At 49.7% G+C, this 19,337-nt stretch overlaps 1 protein-coding gene across 2 annotated transcripts in view; it reads right to left on the bottom strand.

Moving 5' to 3' along the window:
* Nucleotides 1-18,795, bottom strand: part of fndc4 (fibronectin type III domain containing 4) — a 46,512-nt gene extending 27,717 nt beyond the window's left edge. The window contains exon 1 of one of the 2 annotated variants that reach the window (XM_031901473.1): nt 18,234-18,795. Coding sequence is in view for 1 of the 2 variants with exons in the window: in NM_001112944.1 (NP_001106415.1) it covers nt 18,602 (1 nt within the window). In the remaining variant the exon portion in view is untranslated. 2 annotated transcript variants of the gene reach the window in all.
* Nucleotides 18,796-19,337: the final 542 nt, after the last annotated feature.

Below are 19,337 nucleotides of genomic sequence, written 5' to 3'. Positions count from 1 at the left end.
AAGTACTGGGCCCTCCAGGCCTTTTTTAAAATCCCAATTTCTGGACCTGGATACACTGGGTTCCCAGATCTCTATTTCTGGAGGGAAGGCACGGATTCCTTAACGTGTCACTTCCATCAGGTCTAATAACATTGTTGGACTGACCTGGCTTCTGAACCAGCAGAACCTGGCCTAGAGGGCTCTTTCTCATCATTTTGTAGATGGAGGACACTAAAATGGTATGTATAGCATAATTATAAGGGCTGCGATGAGAATAACGCGGGCCACTGGGTGATATCAGTCTGACTGGGCCTAACTATGGACAGGGATTGCTTATACAATGTAGTTCTTTACATTTCTTTACAGCCCTTAATTGGTTTATTTCATGGTAAATGATTCCCTTTCTCCGGTAATAATAAAACGAGTACCTGTTACTTGATCCCAACTAAGATATAATTACCCCCTTATTTGGCAGAAACAGCCCATTGGAGGGTTATTTCATGGTTAGAATGATTCCCTTTATAGTTACATAGTACATAGTTACATAGTTACATAGGCGTTGAAAAAGACCAGTGTCCACAAGTTCAACTCCATCCAAGTAAACCAGCACACCGTAACCCACACCTACCAATCTATACACTCACATACATACACTATAAAACAACCACTAGTACTAACTGCTAACGTATTAGTATCACAATAGCCTTGGATATTCTTATTGCATCAAGAACTCATCCAGGCCCCTCTTATTAGGCCATTAACAGAATCATCCATTACCGACTATCACTAGGTAAGGGCATTCCCAACCTCACGCCTCCACCGTTGAAAAAAACCCCCTCGCTGCTTCAAATGGAAAACTCCTTTGCCTCTAATTCTAAAGGGGACCTTCTGGTGCGTTGATTTGTTTTATTGGGAAAAAAGACATCCCCCAACTGCGCTATAATCCCGTCTTATTAATGTACTTGTACAGAGTAAAATCATGTCCCCTCGCAAGCGGCCTCCTTTTCAGAGACAGAAAACAACCCCACCCGACCAGTCTCAAACCTCATGTTTAAATCTTCTCTCCCCTTAACCAGTTTAGTTTTGCAGTCTTCTGCACTCTCTCGCAGCTCAATTAATACCTTCTTAAGGACTTGGAGCCGCATAACTGCACTATGTATACTCAAGGTAGCGCTTACCGGGGACCGATTAAAGGGGCAAAATTATGTTTCATCCTGAGTCAATGCCCTTTTTATACAAGGACAGCACTTTATTTGCTTTAGTAGCCACAGAATGACATGCCTGGAATTTTAGACAACTTGTATCAAACGAAAAAACCCCTAGATCCTTCTCCATTAGAAACCCCCCAACACACTACCACTCCAGAGATAGTTGCGTTGTATATTATTTCTACCAAAGTGCCAAACTTGGCAATCAACATTGAACCTCATTTCCAGTTTGCTGCCCAGTTATCTAATTTTTTCCTCTGTGAATAGTAAAGCAGTACCTGTACTTGATCCAATAGATATAATTACCCCTTATTGGGGGCAGAACGCCTATTGGTTTATTTCATGGTTAATGATTCCCTTTTCTCGTGAATAATAAAACATACCTGTACTTGATCCCAATCTAAGATATAAATACCCCTTATTGGGGGCAAGAACAGCCCTATTTGGGCTTTTATTTAATGGTTTAAAATGATTTCCCTTTTCTCATGTTGAATAAATAAAACAGTTACCTGCTTGATCCCCAGACTAAGATATAATTACCCCTTATGGCGAGAAACAGGCCCTTATAGGTTTATTTAGCATGGTTTAAATATTCCCTTTTCTCTGTTAGTAATAAAACCCAGCTAGCCTGTACTTGATCCCAACTAAGATATAGATTAACCCTTATGGCAGAACAGCCCTATAGGTTATTTAAATGGTTAATGATTCCCTTTTCTCTGTAATTAAATAAAACCAGTACCTGTTACTTTGGTCCAACTAGATAAATTTACCCCTCTAATTGGGAGCAGAATAATAGGTCCCATTCTGTCCTAATCTGAATGTTGATAACCATCTACCTCTAAAGTGATGCTGGCATACAATGTTGCATCTGAGTTTGTGGACTACCAGTTCCCATGATGCTCACCAGCTTGCTTGGTTGGACAAGCTAAGAAGCTCCCATATACCCAGTAAGAACAGAAGAAAGGTAACCCTTGAAGCCAACTCATTATCTTCCATTTGCCGTGCCTCGGCCTTGCTGCGCGGTATCCTACGCCTTCCATTTACCAGGCGGATTGATTGCCTTATGGCTAATAACAAGATTATTTTTCAATCTCCTTTTTTTTGTAAATTACACAGCCCTACGAGCCTGGCCCGGCCCTTTCCTTGTATCGCGACGCCCCCCTCCCCCCCCATCCTACAGTCTGTCAAGCCAATTGGGGCTGTAAAATAGTTATCCAGCCCAACAGACAGGCAAAGGTGCCGTTTGAGAGTTAACTTCCAGCCCCGGGGCATTTACCGGCTGGGCAAAGCAAGCGTGCTCTCTAAACTGATCAACCTGGATATGTTCATTATTCATTAATTTACTGTTTAACCAAATCCCACTATTATCGAGGCAACGCTTGGCAGAGCCCAGAGAACAGTTAGCAGTTTGGTGTAGGCGTGGAGTAAATTGCCCATTTGATCCCGGGCTGTTTTTATTATTCAAGCACCACTGACTGACGAAAAAGAGGCATGAATAATAAAGTGGCAGAGCGTGTTTTATGTACCGAGCGGCAAGGACTCACCTGACAAGACAGGGGCACTTAGATCACTGTATTAGAACAGCGCCGGACCCCCCCTTCTCTCCTCAGCCTTTACTGCGCCCACACAGGGGTTCTGCAGTACCTGTACTGTTGGATCCGAACTGAGAATATATTACCCCTTATCTGGGGCAGAACAGCCCTATTGGGTTTATTTAATGCGCTTAAATGATCCCTGTTTCTCTGTAATAAGAAAACCAGTACCTGTACTTGATTCCCACTAAGGATATAATTACCCCTTATTGGGGCGAACAGCCCTATTGGGTTATTTCATGTAAATTGATCCCTTTCTCTGTAATATAAAACAGTTACCTGTACTTGACCCGAACTAAGATATAATTACCCCTTATTGGGACAGAACAGCCCATATTGGTTTTCTATTTCATGAGTTAAATATGTCCCTCTTTCCTGTTAATAATAAAACAGTACCTGTACTTGATCCCAACTAAGACTTATAATTACCCGCTGTATTTGGGGCAGAAACAGCCCTATTGGGTTATTTTTGGTTAAATGATTCCGCTTTCGCTGTTAATAATAAAACAGTCATCGTCGTACTTGATCCCAACTAAGACATAAATAATCCTTTTTGGATGCAAAAACCATTCTATGAGTTAGAATTAATGTTTATGATTTTTAGTGACGTAAAGTATGAGATCCAAATTACAGGAAAGCGACCCTCTTATCGGAATTGGCCTAGGCCAAAGCATTGCTGGGATAATGGGTCCTATACTTGGTATAATATTATATCGAAATGTTTGCCCGCATAAAATGTAGTTCAGTAATATCCTTATTGTGAGGACAGTAGGAAAAAAAGCTGATAATGGGAAAACAATCTATTATAAAAATATGTGTTATTACTGGGTCTGGCCCATATAAAGCCACAAGGCGTGCAGGCTGAGTTGAACAGGAACTCTCGAGTATCACTCATGTATATATAGATTTAATGTACCCCCTATGTAAATGATAGATATTGAGCAGTCACTGAGGGTTCTGTGCCCTATAAAGTGCACAAGGCCTGAGGCTGAGTTATACAGGGAACTCTGAGTATCATCATGTATTATAAGGATAAATTACCCCCATACTTGTAAATGATAAGGATATTACAGTCACTGAGGGGTTCTGGCCCATATAAAGGCACAAGGCTGACAGGCTCAGTTATACCAGGGAGACTCTGAGTATCACTCATGTTTATAAGGGATAAGTACCCCTACTGTAAATATAAGGGAATTATTTAGCAGTCACTGAGGGGTTCTTTGTGCCCACTAAAAAGGCCACCAAGGCTGCAGGCTGAGTTATACAGGAAACTCTGGTAGTCACTCATGTATATAAGGGATAATGTACCCCCTACTGTAAATGATAAGGATATTAGCCAAGTCACTGAGGGGTTCTGGTGCCCCATATAAAGGCACAAGGCCTCAGGCTGAGTTATACACGGGAACTCTGAGTATCACTCATCCCTAAAGGGATCCATCACCCACCCTACTGTAAATGATAAGGACTATTACAGCCACTGCAGTCCTTCCCCCCCAGATCAAACACGCACAACGGGCTGCAGCTGAGTTACTACAGGGAAGCGTCTGAGTATCACTCATGTATTATCAAAGGGATAATGCACCCCACTGTAAATGATAAGGATATTAGCAGTCACTGAGGGGTTCTGGGCCCATTATAAAGGCCAAGGCTGCAGGCTGAGTTATAGCAGGGAACACTCTGAGTATTCACTCATGTATTATAAGGGATAATGCACCCCCTACTGTAAATGATAAGGGATATAGCAGTCACTGAGGGGTTCGTGCCCATATAAAGGCACAAGGCTGCAGGCTGAGTTATACAGGGAACTCTGAGTATTCACTCATGTATTATAAGGATAATGCACCCCCTACTTAAATGACTAAGGTATAGCATCATGAGGGTTTCTGTGCCATATAAAGGCACAAGGCTGCAGGCTGAGTTATACAGGGAACTCTGAGTATCACGGTCAAATAAATAAAATTCAGCAAGTTTATAAACTCAAGTGGGAGCAGTCATCTATTAAGCGCGACATGTTGCACTAAATTAATGGTTTTTTAAATCCATATGTTTAATAAATTAATTATTTTAAGACGCTGTAAAAACATTCTTCATTTAAATGCCCAAAGATTGTTTCCTACACGTCAGCCCAAAAAGAAAATGGAGGAAACGTTACGTCTCTCTGCACACAAATTAACTCAGATGGAATCTCTCAGGAACTCCTTAATATTTTACTCTTTCCAAAACAGAAAAAAGGGCAGAAGCCCATAAGATGAAGAATGTGTCTGAGCAGGGCTGCATTATTCATGGAATCTGGAGGCGTATTGGGTTGGGTATAACGCAGCGGCTGCTGCGCAGTAGACTATTGCCATTAATGGCATATGAGGCTGGAATGGGTGTCAGCCATTAATATAGCATTGGGTCCAGCTGGGAGCATTTCCTAAAGGGTTAAAGGTCCCCATACATGGGCGATTGTAGCTGCCGATGATGGGTCCCTTGGACCAATTCAGCAGTCTTATCGGCCCGTGTATGGGGAAAACAAGGAGCCTGCCCACCGATATCTGGCCTGAAGTTGGGGCAGATATCAATTCAGCCAAGTTAGGAAAATTTCTAGTCGGACTTCGGGGACCGCATCGGCTCATTGATGCGGTCCCCGAAAGCCGACTGCCCCTATTGCTGCCCACATAATCCTATCTTTTGGCCCCAGCCAAACAATCGAAGATTTTTTTTTACCCTAAATGCTCCCCGATTATCGCCCACCCGTCACCAAGCGATGCGGAATCTGCTTGTGATATGCCACCTAAGGGTAAGGGGCAGCCAGTGGTTCATTGGAAAGGGATTTTCTATTGTCTCTAAAGCTTCCATTGCACGGGTTAAGATTAGTGACGAGCGATATCGTGTCAAAAATTTGCGAACTTGGAAAAAAAAAAAGTACGGTCCGTAGCAATTTTGTTTGCCGGCACATCCGGCAGATGTCTGGGAAGCAGGCAAAAAATTTGCAGCGGAAAGATATTTGCAACAAAAAAATGTTGCACAGCAAATGTTTTCACCGCTTTCACAAAAATTACTGCCAATGGCTAATAACGTGGAAATTCGCCGCGCTTAAAGGTATGAGCGAATCTGTCCGCTTTTCGCTTAGCCGACAAATTCATGAAGACTACATGAAGCTCGTTTATTGCAGATTTTTTTTGCGCACGTGGTTCTTTTTTTATGTGTCTATTTTGTCGTGACCACGCCTTTTTTTATACGGAGCACACCCAAGTTTTGAGCAAAGGCAAAACTTTTTTTTGATGTCTGCAACTGAAGTTTTTTTTCCGTGGTCATATTTTCCACAAGTTTAAACAAAAACAATTTGGCGAAAGCGGCAATTCGCCTGCGAATCCAACGCGCGCTGCCGAGAAACTTTAGTCTCATCCACTTAGATAAGATTTTTAAAGATCTTTTCATTGTTGCAGGGCCCAAGCTGTATCTGAAAGTTATTGAGTTTGCCCATAAATATGCGATTAGCGAATCTGTCCCAACTGTGAAAATTTGCCAAAACAATGAAAAATTTCAGGAAAAACGGACAAAAAATTACGCCAACTGTGGTGGTGCCGCATAATCCATACCATAATGAAGAACATTTCAAACTGCAAACCCAATTCTCATTACAAATGCCAATTTTCTAACTGAAGAAAACTCCCGGATGTGGTGATCGTTCGTGCCCGACCGACCTGCGATGATTGGATGGATTGTGCCGGGATCGCCACTTAAATGATCATTAGGATGATCTGAGTAACAATCTTAAAGGACCACCCAACCCCCAAAATAATATTTTTTGGCCTAATAAAAGAACTTATAAATCAAGCAACTTTCAATGGATGAAATTTATTGACGCCTCGGCAAGCGGAGGAGAGAGCGCGGCCCCATCGGAGGTGCTTTCTCACCATCCAGGGACACGGAGCAATATTGGTGCTAAAATGCAAACTGTATTTGCTCTGGGTTATGAACAATTCCAATCAAACAATCATTGGTGAAAGTCATTGTTGAAAGTAAGTTAAATAATTCACATTCAGATTTACAAGTGTTTGTACAGTGCATAGGATATATGATCATGATTATTGTTTGTTCTTAATTCCGTTACATATGGGAGATGAGCCAATCTGCTGAAAACCAGATTGTGCGGATAACGTGGCTATGTTGCCTGTACAAGTTTAGTCATGTTCATGATTGATTCAGTCCTCTCCTCAACTTTCGATTATGTTCAGATAATTTTAATTCACACAAAAACAGTTGTCATTGATTGGGAGTTTGTCTACAACAGGTCTGGATCCAGGCTGATTGATTCCCTCTTATTCCCTTGTAAGTGATGTGATTGAGCATCATGTGTTGCATCATGAACTCCTTAGGTAAAGGTGCCCATATTACACGAGCCGATTCTAGCTGCTGGTAGGGTCGCCCTTGGACTGATTCGGCAGCGCTTAGTCGGGCCCATTGTTAGGGGCAGAGATCAGAGGACATGGACACTGGATATCTGGCCTGAAATTGGGCAGATATCGATTGGGGGAAGGTTTAAAAGAATTTTAGTCAGATCCGGGGACCGCATCAACGAGCTAAACTGCGATTGTCCATTGCTCCCATATAATTGCCGGAATCGGATATAACAACTTGGAATTGCCTATGTTTTCCCGCCCACCCGTAGGTGGGGATAATTGGAGAAGATCTGCTCGCTTGGCAGCCTCGCCAGACGAGCACATCTTAACGTGTATGGGAGACCTTAAATCCAATAACGTAGACAGAACATACAAGTGACCCATCATTCATTTGGGCCAGTGATTGTATCTACCTGCCCGAGGTCCTTACGTTCAGGAAATTTCTACTCACAAGAAAAATAAAGGCCAGTTCAGTTTAGCGAGACACAGTTATCTCCTGGTTTATCACGTGAAAACTCATGGGTGCAGAAAAAACTCTTCTCCTAGTTCAGTTCCAGTTTATTCCCATAAAGTTTTCACTGATAAACAGTGAGATGAGTTTGTCGCGGACTGAATGCATCCCCGCATGATGAAACCTTCTTCCCACTGAATTTAAATCTGGTCAAGTCAAGTCCAAGTTGCCAGTACAGACAAGAGCAATCCGTTCCTTCTTTCAGATCCCAAAACAGTTTAGTTCAATTGTACGTATGCCTAGGCCACCCACTTATCTAAAAACTCTTTTCTACTCATTAAAATGAAGGAGATTAGATGGAAACCAGTAACTTTTTTGCCCATTTCATCTGTGTTGCTGGCAGTGTAAAGGTTAAAATGAGGGCTACCGCCGAACATGATACATCTAGCACTAGGGGAAGCCATTTCTATTATTAGAGGCGTTTTTTGTCTGGTTTTTTCTTTTTTTTTCTTCCCCCTCAGGAGCCCCACACTGCGCCATCGAGGCCATATCAAACAGCTCCCCTTGTTAAACAGCCTCCTGCTGAATAATGGGGAAAGTCCAAACAGGGAAGTGACAAAGTGATGCCAGGGATTAAGCCAAGCGCATGCGACGGCACGGAAGGACCTCGGCCTAGCCACATACCACAGTTTATGTTACAGAAGCATCATGCAACGAGGTGGGACACAAACAAAAAAAATAGCTTGATCTCATTTCTTGTTCTGTAAGTGTAGGTGCTCTTCTTTTCTCATTATTTTGATAACCATACCGGATAGAATATATTTTGAGCAAGTTGGAGTGGATATCCCCCCCCGCCCCCCCCAGCAGCGATCTAGCAGCAAGCAGATGGGAAGGAGCAGGATTAGCAGCTCCCAGTAGGTATCAGAATAGCACTCAATAGTAAGAAAATGTCCAAGTCCGGCTTGGGACCTCCTCCAGTTACATGGGATAGGAGAAAACAATAGGCCCTAGCACTCACTCGCCCCCCGGTATGTCTGCCTGTCTTACACTCACTCACCCCGGCTGGCCTGTCCTACACTCACTCACACCCCCAGTCTGGCCTGTCCTAACTCACTCACCCGGTCTGGCCAGTCCTTTACACTCACTCACCCCCAGGCTGGGCAAGTGCCTATACTCACTCACCCCCGGTCTGGGCGCCTGTCCTACACTCACTCACCCCCGGTCTGGGCCTGTCCTACCTCACTCACCCCCGGTCTTGCGCCAGTCCTACACTCACTCACCCCCCGGTCTGGCCTGTCCTACACTCACTCACCCCAGTCTGGGCCAGTTCCTATACTCACTCACCCCCAGTCTGGGCCTGTCCTTACACTCACTCACCCCAGTCTGGCCAGCCGTATACTCACTCACCCCCCAGTCTGGCACTGTCCTTCACTCACTCACCCCCTTGTGGCCTGTCCTGACACCACCCACTGCACCCCGGTCTGGCCTGTCCTAGCACTCACGGTCACGCCCCAGTTCTGCGATCCGTTATACTCACTTCACCCCCCAGTCTGGCCTGTCCTACTACGTCACTCACCCCCAGTTGGGCTGTCCTACACGTCACTCACCCCAGTTCTGGCAGTTCCTATACTCACTCACCCCAGTTCTGCGCCTGTCCTACACTCACTCACCCCAGTGCGTGGCCAGTCCTACACTCACTCACCCCCAAGTCTGCCTGCTCTACAGCTCACTCCCCCGGTCTTGGGCCTGTCCTACACTACTCACCCCCGGTTGGCCTGTCCTACCACTCACTCACCCCAGTCTGCCGTTTGCCTACACTCACTACCCTAGTCTGTCCTACACTCACTCAGCCCCGGCGTGCCATACACTTACTCATCCCGCCCCGGTCTGCCTACACTCACTCAACCCCAGTCTGGCCACATCACTCCACCGCCCGTCTGGCCTGTCCTACACTCACTCCACCCCCGGTCTGGCCTACACTCACTCCACCCCCGGTTGTGCTGTCTCGTACCTCACTCACCCCTCCGTCTGGCCTGTCCTTACATCAACTCACCCCCGTCTGCCTGTTCCCACACTCACTCAACCCTAGCCGGTCTGGCCTGTCCTACACTCACTCCACCCCCGGCTCGTGCGGTGCGTAGCGGAGCGTGCAGTGCGACCCCCGGTTGGCCGTGTCCTACACTCACTCGACCCCCGGTGCTTGCGCGTGTTCCTACCACTCGACTCACCCCCGGTCTGGCCAGGTGCCCTACAACTCACTCACCCCGGGTGGGGGGCCGGGCGGGGCGGGGCGGAGCCATTTCGGTCCACCGCCTCGTCGCGTCGCCCGGCCGCCCGCGCCGCCCCAACTTCCCGTCGCGCCTAGGTCGGCGCCCCGCGCGCGCCGGAGACCGGCGCGCGCGCGCTGCCGCTCGGCCGCGCGCGCCACTCCACGTCTCACGCGGCGCCCGCCGAGGCGAGCAACACCGCCCGTGTTAGCACCTCAGCCTCGTCCACCCGACCGTCCGACGCTGTGAGGCCCCGCCCCCCACTCCGCCGCCGCCGACCTCCCTCTTGGTTTTCCTGCGCATATATCGGCCCGCTGCCCTTTACGCGTCGCCCTTACCCCGCGATCTGTCGAATCACGTTACATTATCAACCCAATGCAGACACACCATCCAAGAACCCATCCCCGCATCCCAGCCCCGCACCATATCTGCTCATACACGCGCGTACCTTCCCCTACGCTATTCACCCCCTCCTGTCTCGCCTGCGGTGCTCCGTCTCGGCCCCCCCCCGCACCGTCGCCCCTCACACTCTCCGCACGACCCTCACGCCGCCCGACCTGTCCCACTCCCCCTTACACACGCCATCGCGCCCCTCTTATCCCTTCTTCTCACCCTCCCTACCCACAATCCCCCGTGTGAGTACGGCTATCCCGCCCCTTACCCACCCACAATCCCACCGTCCGTGAGTACGGCTATCCCGTCCCCTTACCCACAATCCCATGTGATCGTACGCTTATCCCTCCCCTTACCCACAATCCCACCGTGTGAGTACGGCTATCCCGCCCCTTACCCACCCACAATCCCACCGTGTGAGTACGGCTATCCCTCCCTTCACCCACAATCCCACCGTGTGAGTACGGCTATCCTCCCCACCCACAAATCCCACCGTTTGTGAGAACGGCATCCCTCCCTACCCACCCACAATCCCACCGTTAGTACGGCTATCCCGCCCCTTACCCACAATCCCCCGTGTGAGTACGGCTATCCCCCCCTTACCCCACAATCCCACCGTGTGAGTACGGCTATCCCTCCCTTACCCACCCACAATCCCCCGTGTGATACGGCTATCCTCCCCTTACCCACCCACAATCCCGCCCGTGTGAGTACGCTATCCCCCCCTTACCCACCCACAATCCCACCGTGTGATACGGCTATCCCTCCCCTTACCCACAATCCCACCGTGTGAGTACGGCTATCCCTCCCCTACCCAGCCACAATCCCCTGTTGAGTACGCTATCCCGCCTACCACAACCCACCGGTACGGCTATCCCTCCCCTTACCCACAATCCCACCGTTGTGAGTACGGCTATCCCTCCCCTTACCCCCACAATCCCACCGTGTGAGTACGGCTATCCCTTCCCCTACCCACAATCCCACCGTGTGATACGGCTACCCCCCCCTTACCCACCCACAATCCCACCGTGTGAGTACGGCTATCCCTCCCTTACCCACCCACAATCCCACCGTGTGAGTACGGCTATCCCCTCCCCTTACCCACCCCACAATCCGCCGTGTGAGTACGGCTACCCCCCCTTACCCACCCACAATCCCACCGTGTGAGTACGGCTATCCCTCCCTTACCCACCACAATCCCACCGTGTGAGTACGGCTATCCCTCCCCTTACCCACAACCTCCCAGCCGTGAGTACGCACTATCCTCCCCTTACCCACCCACAATCCACCGTGGGACCGCTATCCCCCCCCACCCACAATCCCACCGTTGAGTACGGCGTATCCCCCCTTACCCACCCACAATCCCACCGTGTGAGTACGGCTATCCCTCCCCTTACCCACAATCCCACCGTGTGAGTACGGCTATCCTCCCCTTACCCACCCACAATCCCACCGTGTGAGTACGCATTCCCTCCCCTTACCCACCACAATCCCACCGTGTGAGTACGGCTATCCCCCCCCCCCTTACCACCCACAATCCCACCGTTGAGTCGGCTATCCCTCCCCTTACCCACAATCCCCGCCTTGAGTACGGCTATCCTCCCCTTACCCACCACCAATCCCACCGTGTGAGTACGGCTATCCCTCCCCTTACCCACCCACAATCCCACCGTGTGAGTACGGCTATCTCCCCCCTTACCCACCCACAATCCACCGTGTGAGTACGGCTATCCCTCCCCTTACCACCCACAATCCCACCGTGTGAGTACGGCTATCCTCCCCTTATCCACCACCCACCGGTGAGTACGGCTATCCCGCCCCTTACCACCACAATCCCACCGTGTGAGTACGGCTATCCCTCCCCTACCTCACAATCATCCCCGTGTGAGTACGGCATCCCTCCCCTTACCCACCCACACTCCCACCGTGTGAGTACGGCTATCCCTCCCCTTACCACAATCCCACCGTGGAGTACGGCTATCCCTCCCCTTACACCAACAACTACGTGTGAGTACGGCTATCCCGCCCCTTACCCACAATCCCCCACTCGTGAGTACGGCTATCCCTCCCCTTACCCACCCACAATCCCACCGTGTGAGTACGGCATCCCTCCCCTACCCACCCACAATCCCACCTGTGTACGTTCCCCCCCACCCACTAATCCCGCCTGTGAGTACGGCCTATCCCCCACCTACCCACCAACCCACCGTGAGTACGGCTATCCCTCCCCTTACCCACCCACAATTCCCACCGTGGAGTACGGCTATCCCCCCTCCCACCCACAATCCACCGGTGATACGGCTATCCCTCCCCTACCCACCCACCAATCGGCTATCCCTGCCCCCCACCCACATCCCACCGTGTGAGTACGCTATCACTGCGCTATCCATCCCCTTACCACAAATCCACCGTGTGAGTACGGCTATCCCTCCTTACCACCCACAATCCCACCGTTGAGTACGGCTATCCCTCCCTTACCCACAATCCCACCGTGTGAGTACGGCTATCCCCTCCCTACCCACCACAATCCCACCGTGTGATACGGCTATCCCGCCCTTACCCACAATCCCACCGTGTGAGTACGGCTATCCCTCCCCTACCCACCCACAATCCCACCGTGAGTACGGCTATCCCCCCCTTACCCACCCACAATCCCACCGTTGAGTACGGCTTACCCTCCCCTATCCCACCACAATCCCCCTGTGAGTACGGCTATCCCTCCCCTTACCCACAATCCCACCGTGTGAGTACGGCTATCCCTCCCCTTACCCACCCACAATCCCCCGCAGAGCTTTGAGAAAGCTGCAATTTGAGTACAAACCGCCATCGTCCTTCTATCCCCACAAGCATACATATTTCTCTAGAACTGCTATGAATCTCTCTGCACATACGGCGAGGAACCCTTACCCCGTGGCATTACTCACATCTCCCTATCCCATATCATACTCAGCAGACCCTTACCCCGTGCTATACTCACATCTCCCTATCCATATCAGACTCAGAGGAACCCCTTACCCCGTGGTAATACTCACAGTCATCGCCTATCCCCATATAGTAACTCAGCGAGAACTCTACCCCTGCATACTCACAGTCTCCCATATCCAATATCAGTACTCAGAGGAACCTTACCCCGGGCATTACTCACAAGTCTCCATCTCCCATGACGAGTACCTCAGATGGATCCCTACCCCGTGGCATTACTCACAGTCTCCCTACCCACTTATACTCAGAGGTCCCTTACCCCGTGGCGTTACCACAGTCTCCCCTACCCATATACAGTACTCAGAGGATCCCTTACCCCGTGTATTCCATTCAAGTCTCCCTTCCCATCTAATCAGTCTCAGACGGAACCCTTACCCACCGGCATATCACCACAGTCTCCCTCGATCCCATATTCAGTACCTGAGGACCCTACCCGCGTATTACTTCACCAGTCTCTCCCTATCCTATCAGTACTCAAGGAACTCTTACCCGTCGCATTACTCACAGTCTCCCTACCCCATACAGTATCAGAGAACCTAACACCGTGGCATTACTCACCATATCCACCCATATCAGTAACTCCAAGGAACCGCTTACCCCGTGGCTATTACCACAGTCTCCCGTATCCCATTATCGGTACTCAGAGGAACCCTTACTCCCGTGTATTACCACAGTTCCCTATCCTCATATCAGTACTCAGAGACCCCTTACCCCACCGGCATTACTCACAGTTCCCATCCCACTATCAGACTCAGAGGAACCTTACCCGTGTATTCACTCACAGTCTCCTACCCATATCAGTACTCAGAGGCACTCTTTACCCCGTGCATTACTCACACAGTCCTTCCCTATCCCAATCAGTCCCTCAGAGAACCACCACGTGGCATTTATCCAGTGTCCATCCCATATCAGTACTCAGAGGAATCCCTTACCCGTGGCATTAACTCATCCAGTCCCCTATCCCATATCAGGTACCTGCAGGTGCCCTTACCCGCGTGCGATTACCACATCTCCCTATCGCCAATCAGTACTCAGAGGATCCCTTACCCCGTGGCATACTCACAGTTCCTCCCATATCACGTAACTCAGATGGGTCCACCCCGTGCATTACTCACAAGCCCTATCCCATATCATTACTCAGTCCCTACCGCGCCTTACTCAACAGTTCCCCATCACCGATCTACCCATTACTCCAGTCAGGTCCTTACCCCGTGGCATATCCACAGTCCCCCCTATCCCATATCAGTACCAGAGGAAGTCCCTTTACCCCTGGCATTACCACCAGTTCCCACCCAATCAGTACTCAAGTAACCCTACCGTGCGATTACTCACAGTCTCCCTATCCGCAATCATACTCAGAGGAACCCCTTACCCGTGGCATTACTCACAGTCTCCCTATCCCATTATTACTCAGAGGGACCCGTACTACCCGTGGCATTACTCCAGTCTCACCCTTATCCCAAATCAGTAACTCAGAGGGTCCCTTACCCGTCCGGCATACCTCACAGTTCCCCTATCCCATTATCAGACTCAGACCTTCACGGTCCCTTACCCCGTGGTAGTTACTCACAGTCTCCCTATCCCATATCAGTATCAGAGGTCCCTTACCCCACGCATTACTCACAGTCTCCCTATCCCATATCAGTACTCAGAGGAACCCTTACCCTTACATTACTCACAGTCTCCCTATCCCATATCATACTCGAGGGTCCCTTACCCGGCATTACTCACAGTCTCCCTATCCATATCAGTACCAGGGTCCTACCCGTGCATAACTCACAGTCTCCTATCCCATAATCATTACTCAGAGGGTCCCTTACCCCGTGGCATTACTCACAGTCTCCCTATCCGCACATCTATGTACTCAGAGACCCTACCCCGTGGCTATGACTCACAGTCTCCCTATCCCAATCAGTACTCAGAGTCCCTTACCCCTGTATTACTCACAGTCTCCTCCCATATCAACTACAGGGGGTCCCCCACCCGTGCATACGCACATCCCCCATTCCCATATCAGTACTCAGAGGGTGCTCTTACCCCACGCATTTACTCACAGTCTCCTATCCCATCTATACTCAGAGGAACCCTCACTGTCTGACTACCGTAGCATATTACTCACAGTCTCCCACTCCCAATATCCAGTACTCAGAGGTCCCTACCCCTGTATTACTCACAGTCTCCCTATCCATATCAGTACCGAAGTCCTAGACCCGTGGTATTAACACAGTCTCCACTTCAGTACGAACTTACTGCAACTCCAGTCCCACCCATATCAGTACTCAGGGGTCCCTTAACCCTGCATTACTCACAGTCTCCCTATCCCATATCATACTCAGAGGAACCCGTACCCCTGCATTAACTCACAGTCTCCCTATCCCATATCAGTACTCAGAGGGTCCCTCACCCCGTGACATTACTCACAGTCTCCCTATCCCATATCAGTACTCAGAAGGGGTCCCTCACCCCGTGGTATTACTACACAGTCTCCCTATCCCATATCAGTACTCAGAGGAACCCTTACCCCGTGGCATTACTCACAGTCTCCCTATCCCATATCAGTACTCAGAGGGTCCTCACCCCGTGGTATTACTCACAGTCTCCCTATCCTTATCAGTACTCAGAGGGTCCCTTACCCACGGCATTACTCACAGTCTCCCTATCCCATATCAGTACTCAGGGGGTCCCTTACCCGTGGTATTACTCACAGTCTCCCTATCCCATATCAGTACTCAGAGGATCCCTTACCCCGTGGCATTACTCACAGTCTCCCTATCCCATATCAGTACTCAGAGGGTCCCTTACCCCGTGGTATTACTCACAGTCTCCCTATCCCATATCAGTACTCAGAGGGTCCCTTACCCCGTGGTATTACTCACAGCTCCCTATCCCATATCAGTACTCAGAGGATCCCTCACCCGGTGGCATTACTCACAGTCTCCCTATCCCATATCAGTACTCAGAGGATCCCTCACCCCGTGGCATTACTCACAGTCTCCCTATCCCATATCAGTACTCAGAGGATCCCTTACCCCGTGGCATTACTCACAGTCTCCCATCCCATATCAGTACCAGAGGGATCCCTTACCCCGTGGCATTACTCACAGTCTCCCTATCCCATATCAGTACTCAGAGGATCCCTCACCCCGTTGGCATTACTCACAGTCTCCCTATCCCATATCAGTACTCAGAGGGTCCCTCACCCGTGGCATTACTCACAGTCTCCCTATCCCATATCAGTACTCAGAGGATCCCTTACCCCGTGGCATTACTCACAGTCTCCCTATCCCATATCAGTACTCAGAGGATCCCTTCCCCGTGGCATTACTCACAGTCTCCCCTATCCCATATCAGTACTCAGAGGATCCCTTACCACCGTGGCATTACTCACAGTCTCCCTATCCCATATCATACTCAGAGGATCCCTTACCCCGTGGTATTACTCACAGTCTCCCTATCCCATATCAGTACTCAGAGGGTCCCTTACCCCGTGGCATTACTCACAGTCTCCCTATCCCATATCAGTACTCAGAGGGTCCCTTACCCCGTGGTATTACTCACAGTCTCCCTATCCCATATCAGTACTCAGAGGAACCCTTACCCCGTGGCATTACTCACAGTCTCCCTATCCCATATCAGTACTCAGAGGAACCCTTACCCCGTGGTATTACTCACAGTCTCCCTATCCCATATCAGTACTCAGAGGAACCCTTACCCCGTGGCATTACTCACAGTCTCCCTATCCCATATCAGTACTCAGAGGAACCCTTACCCCGTGGTATTACTCACAGTCTCCCTATCCCATATCAGTACTCAGAGGATCCCTTACCCCGTGGCATTACTCACAGTCTCCCTATCCCATATCAGTACTCAGAGGAACCCTTACCCCGTGGCATTACTCACAGTCTCCCTATCCCATATCAGTACTCAGAGGGTCCCTTACCCTGTGGCATTACTCACAGTCTCCCTATCCCATATCAGTACTCAGAGGAACCCTTACCCCGTGGTATTACTCACAGTCTCCCTATCCCATATCAGTACTCAGAGGAACCCTTACCCCGTGGCATTACTCACAGTCTCCCTATCCCATATCAGTACTCAGAGGAACCCTTACCCCGTGGTATTACTCACAGTCTCCCTATCCCATATCAGTACTCAGAGGATCCCTTACCCCGTGGCATTACTCACAGTCTCCCTATCCCATATCAGTACTCAGAGGAACCCTTACCCCGTGGCATTACTCACAGTCTCCCTATCCCATATCAGTACTCAGAGGATCCCTTACCCCGTGGTATTACTCACAGTCTCCCTATCCCATATCAGTACTCAGAGGATCCCTCACCCCGTGGCATTACTCACAGTCTCCCTATCCCATATCAGTACTCAGAGGGTCCCTTACCCCGTGGCATTACTCACAGTCTCCCTATCCCATATCAGTACTCAGAGGGTCCCTTACCCCGTGGTATTACTCACAGTCTCCCTATCCCATATCAGTACTCAGAGGGTCCCTTACCCCGTGGCATTACTCACAGTCTCCCTATCCCATATCAGTACTCAGAGGATCCCTTACCCCGTGGTATTACTCACAGTCTCCCTATCCCATATCAGTACTCAGAGGATCCCTTACCCCGTGGCATTACTCACAGTCTCCCTATCCCAGAACAGATCGGGCCCCTCACAGTACTGTGCTGCTTTATTCCTGGGTTGCAGGATTTGGCCCCATTAAGTCAGTCGGGGCCGCCCACTGATTGGCTGCAAGTGATTATAGGGAACGCCCCCTCTCTATTAGTACTAATGAGTAAATTACTATTATTAGATGGGGGTGCCATTGTACTAGGGGCTGATGCTTTATTGCTCATTTGCCCCTGCACATCCTACACAATTACACACACACACTTACACACACACACTTACACACACAGGTAATGGCAGAGGTGTAGCCCCCCAACACCCCCCAATTGGGCCCCGGCACTCACCTTGCTCCGGGATTCAGGGTCACTCAGCCTCCAGATGCTGCAGCAGCCCCCCAGTTCTATGGGCAGGAAGGGGGGGAGCCTGCAGATCGGTGTCAGCCATTGGGGCTCCAGTGACAGACATGAGTGGCACCCTATCTGCTCACTGTGGCCTACAGAACCCACAAACCCATGGGATGTTCTGTCGGGTCCTTCCTGGATCCCTCTCCCTCATATGGTGCTGTATTGAGTCCTGGTTCTGGTCAGAGATTCTTTTGGATGTTTTTTAGGGGGATCTGCTGGTTCTGTTGGATGCTCTGGAATTCCTTGGTTGCAGCAAGGGTTCTAGACCCACTAGGATTGGTTGTGGTGCTGGTTCTGTTCTAGATCCATAGGATGTTTTGCTGGTTCTGTTTGAGGTCTGCTTCAGTCCATTGTGCTTGCAGGGCTGAGAGTGCTGCCTCTGTAACACTCAGGTATTGTGGTACCATGGGGTATGGAGTCATAGCATTGTGTGTAATTCCTATAGTGTGAGTGTGTGTGAGCTTGAGTGTGAGTGTCTGAGTGTGTGTGTAAGTGAGTGTGTGAGTGTATGTGTGGGTGTGAGTGTGTCTGAGTGTGTGTAATTCCTATAGTGTGAGTGTGTGTATCTGAGTGTGTGTGTGAGTGTGTGTGTAAGTGAGTGTGTGAGTGTATGTATGGGTGTGAGTGTGTCTGAGTGTGTGTAATTCCTATAGTGTGTGTGTATCTGAGTGTGTGTGTGAGTGTGTGAGCTTGAGTGTGAGTGTATGTGTGGGTGTGAGTGTGTCTGAGTGTGTGTAATTCCTATAATACAATGGCACCCCCAGCTAATAACAGTGTGTGTATCTGAGTGTGTGTGTGAGCTTGAGTGTGTGTGTGAGTGTGTGCAATGTATTTATGTATTAGTGTCTGTGTGTTAGTGTATATGCTTGTGTGTGTCCCCCAGTGTCTCTCTCTCTCTATGTCTCTCTCTCTATGTCTCTCTCTCTATGTCTCTCAGTGTCTCTCTCTCTCTATGTCTCTCTCTCTATGTCTCTCTCTCTATGTCTCTCTCGGTGTCTCTCTCGGTGTTGCAGAGAATGGATTGTGCGGCCCCCGGGCTGTGAG

The sequence above is a fragment of the Xenopus tropicalis genome, chromosome 5, assembly GCF_000004195.4.
Source record: "Xenopus tropicalis strain Nigerian chromosome 5, UCB_Xtro_10.0, whole genome shotgun sequence".
Taxonomy (NCBI): domain Eukaryota; kingdom Metazoa; phylum Chordata; class Amphibia; order Anura; family Pipidae; genus Xenopus; species Xenopus tropicalis.
Note: the sequence above shows the minus strand (reverse complement) of the source record. Positions and strands in the feature narration are given on the sequence as shown.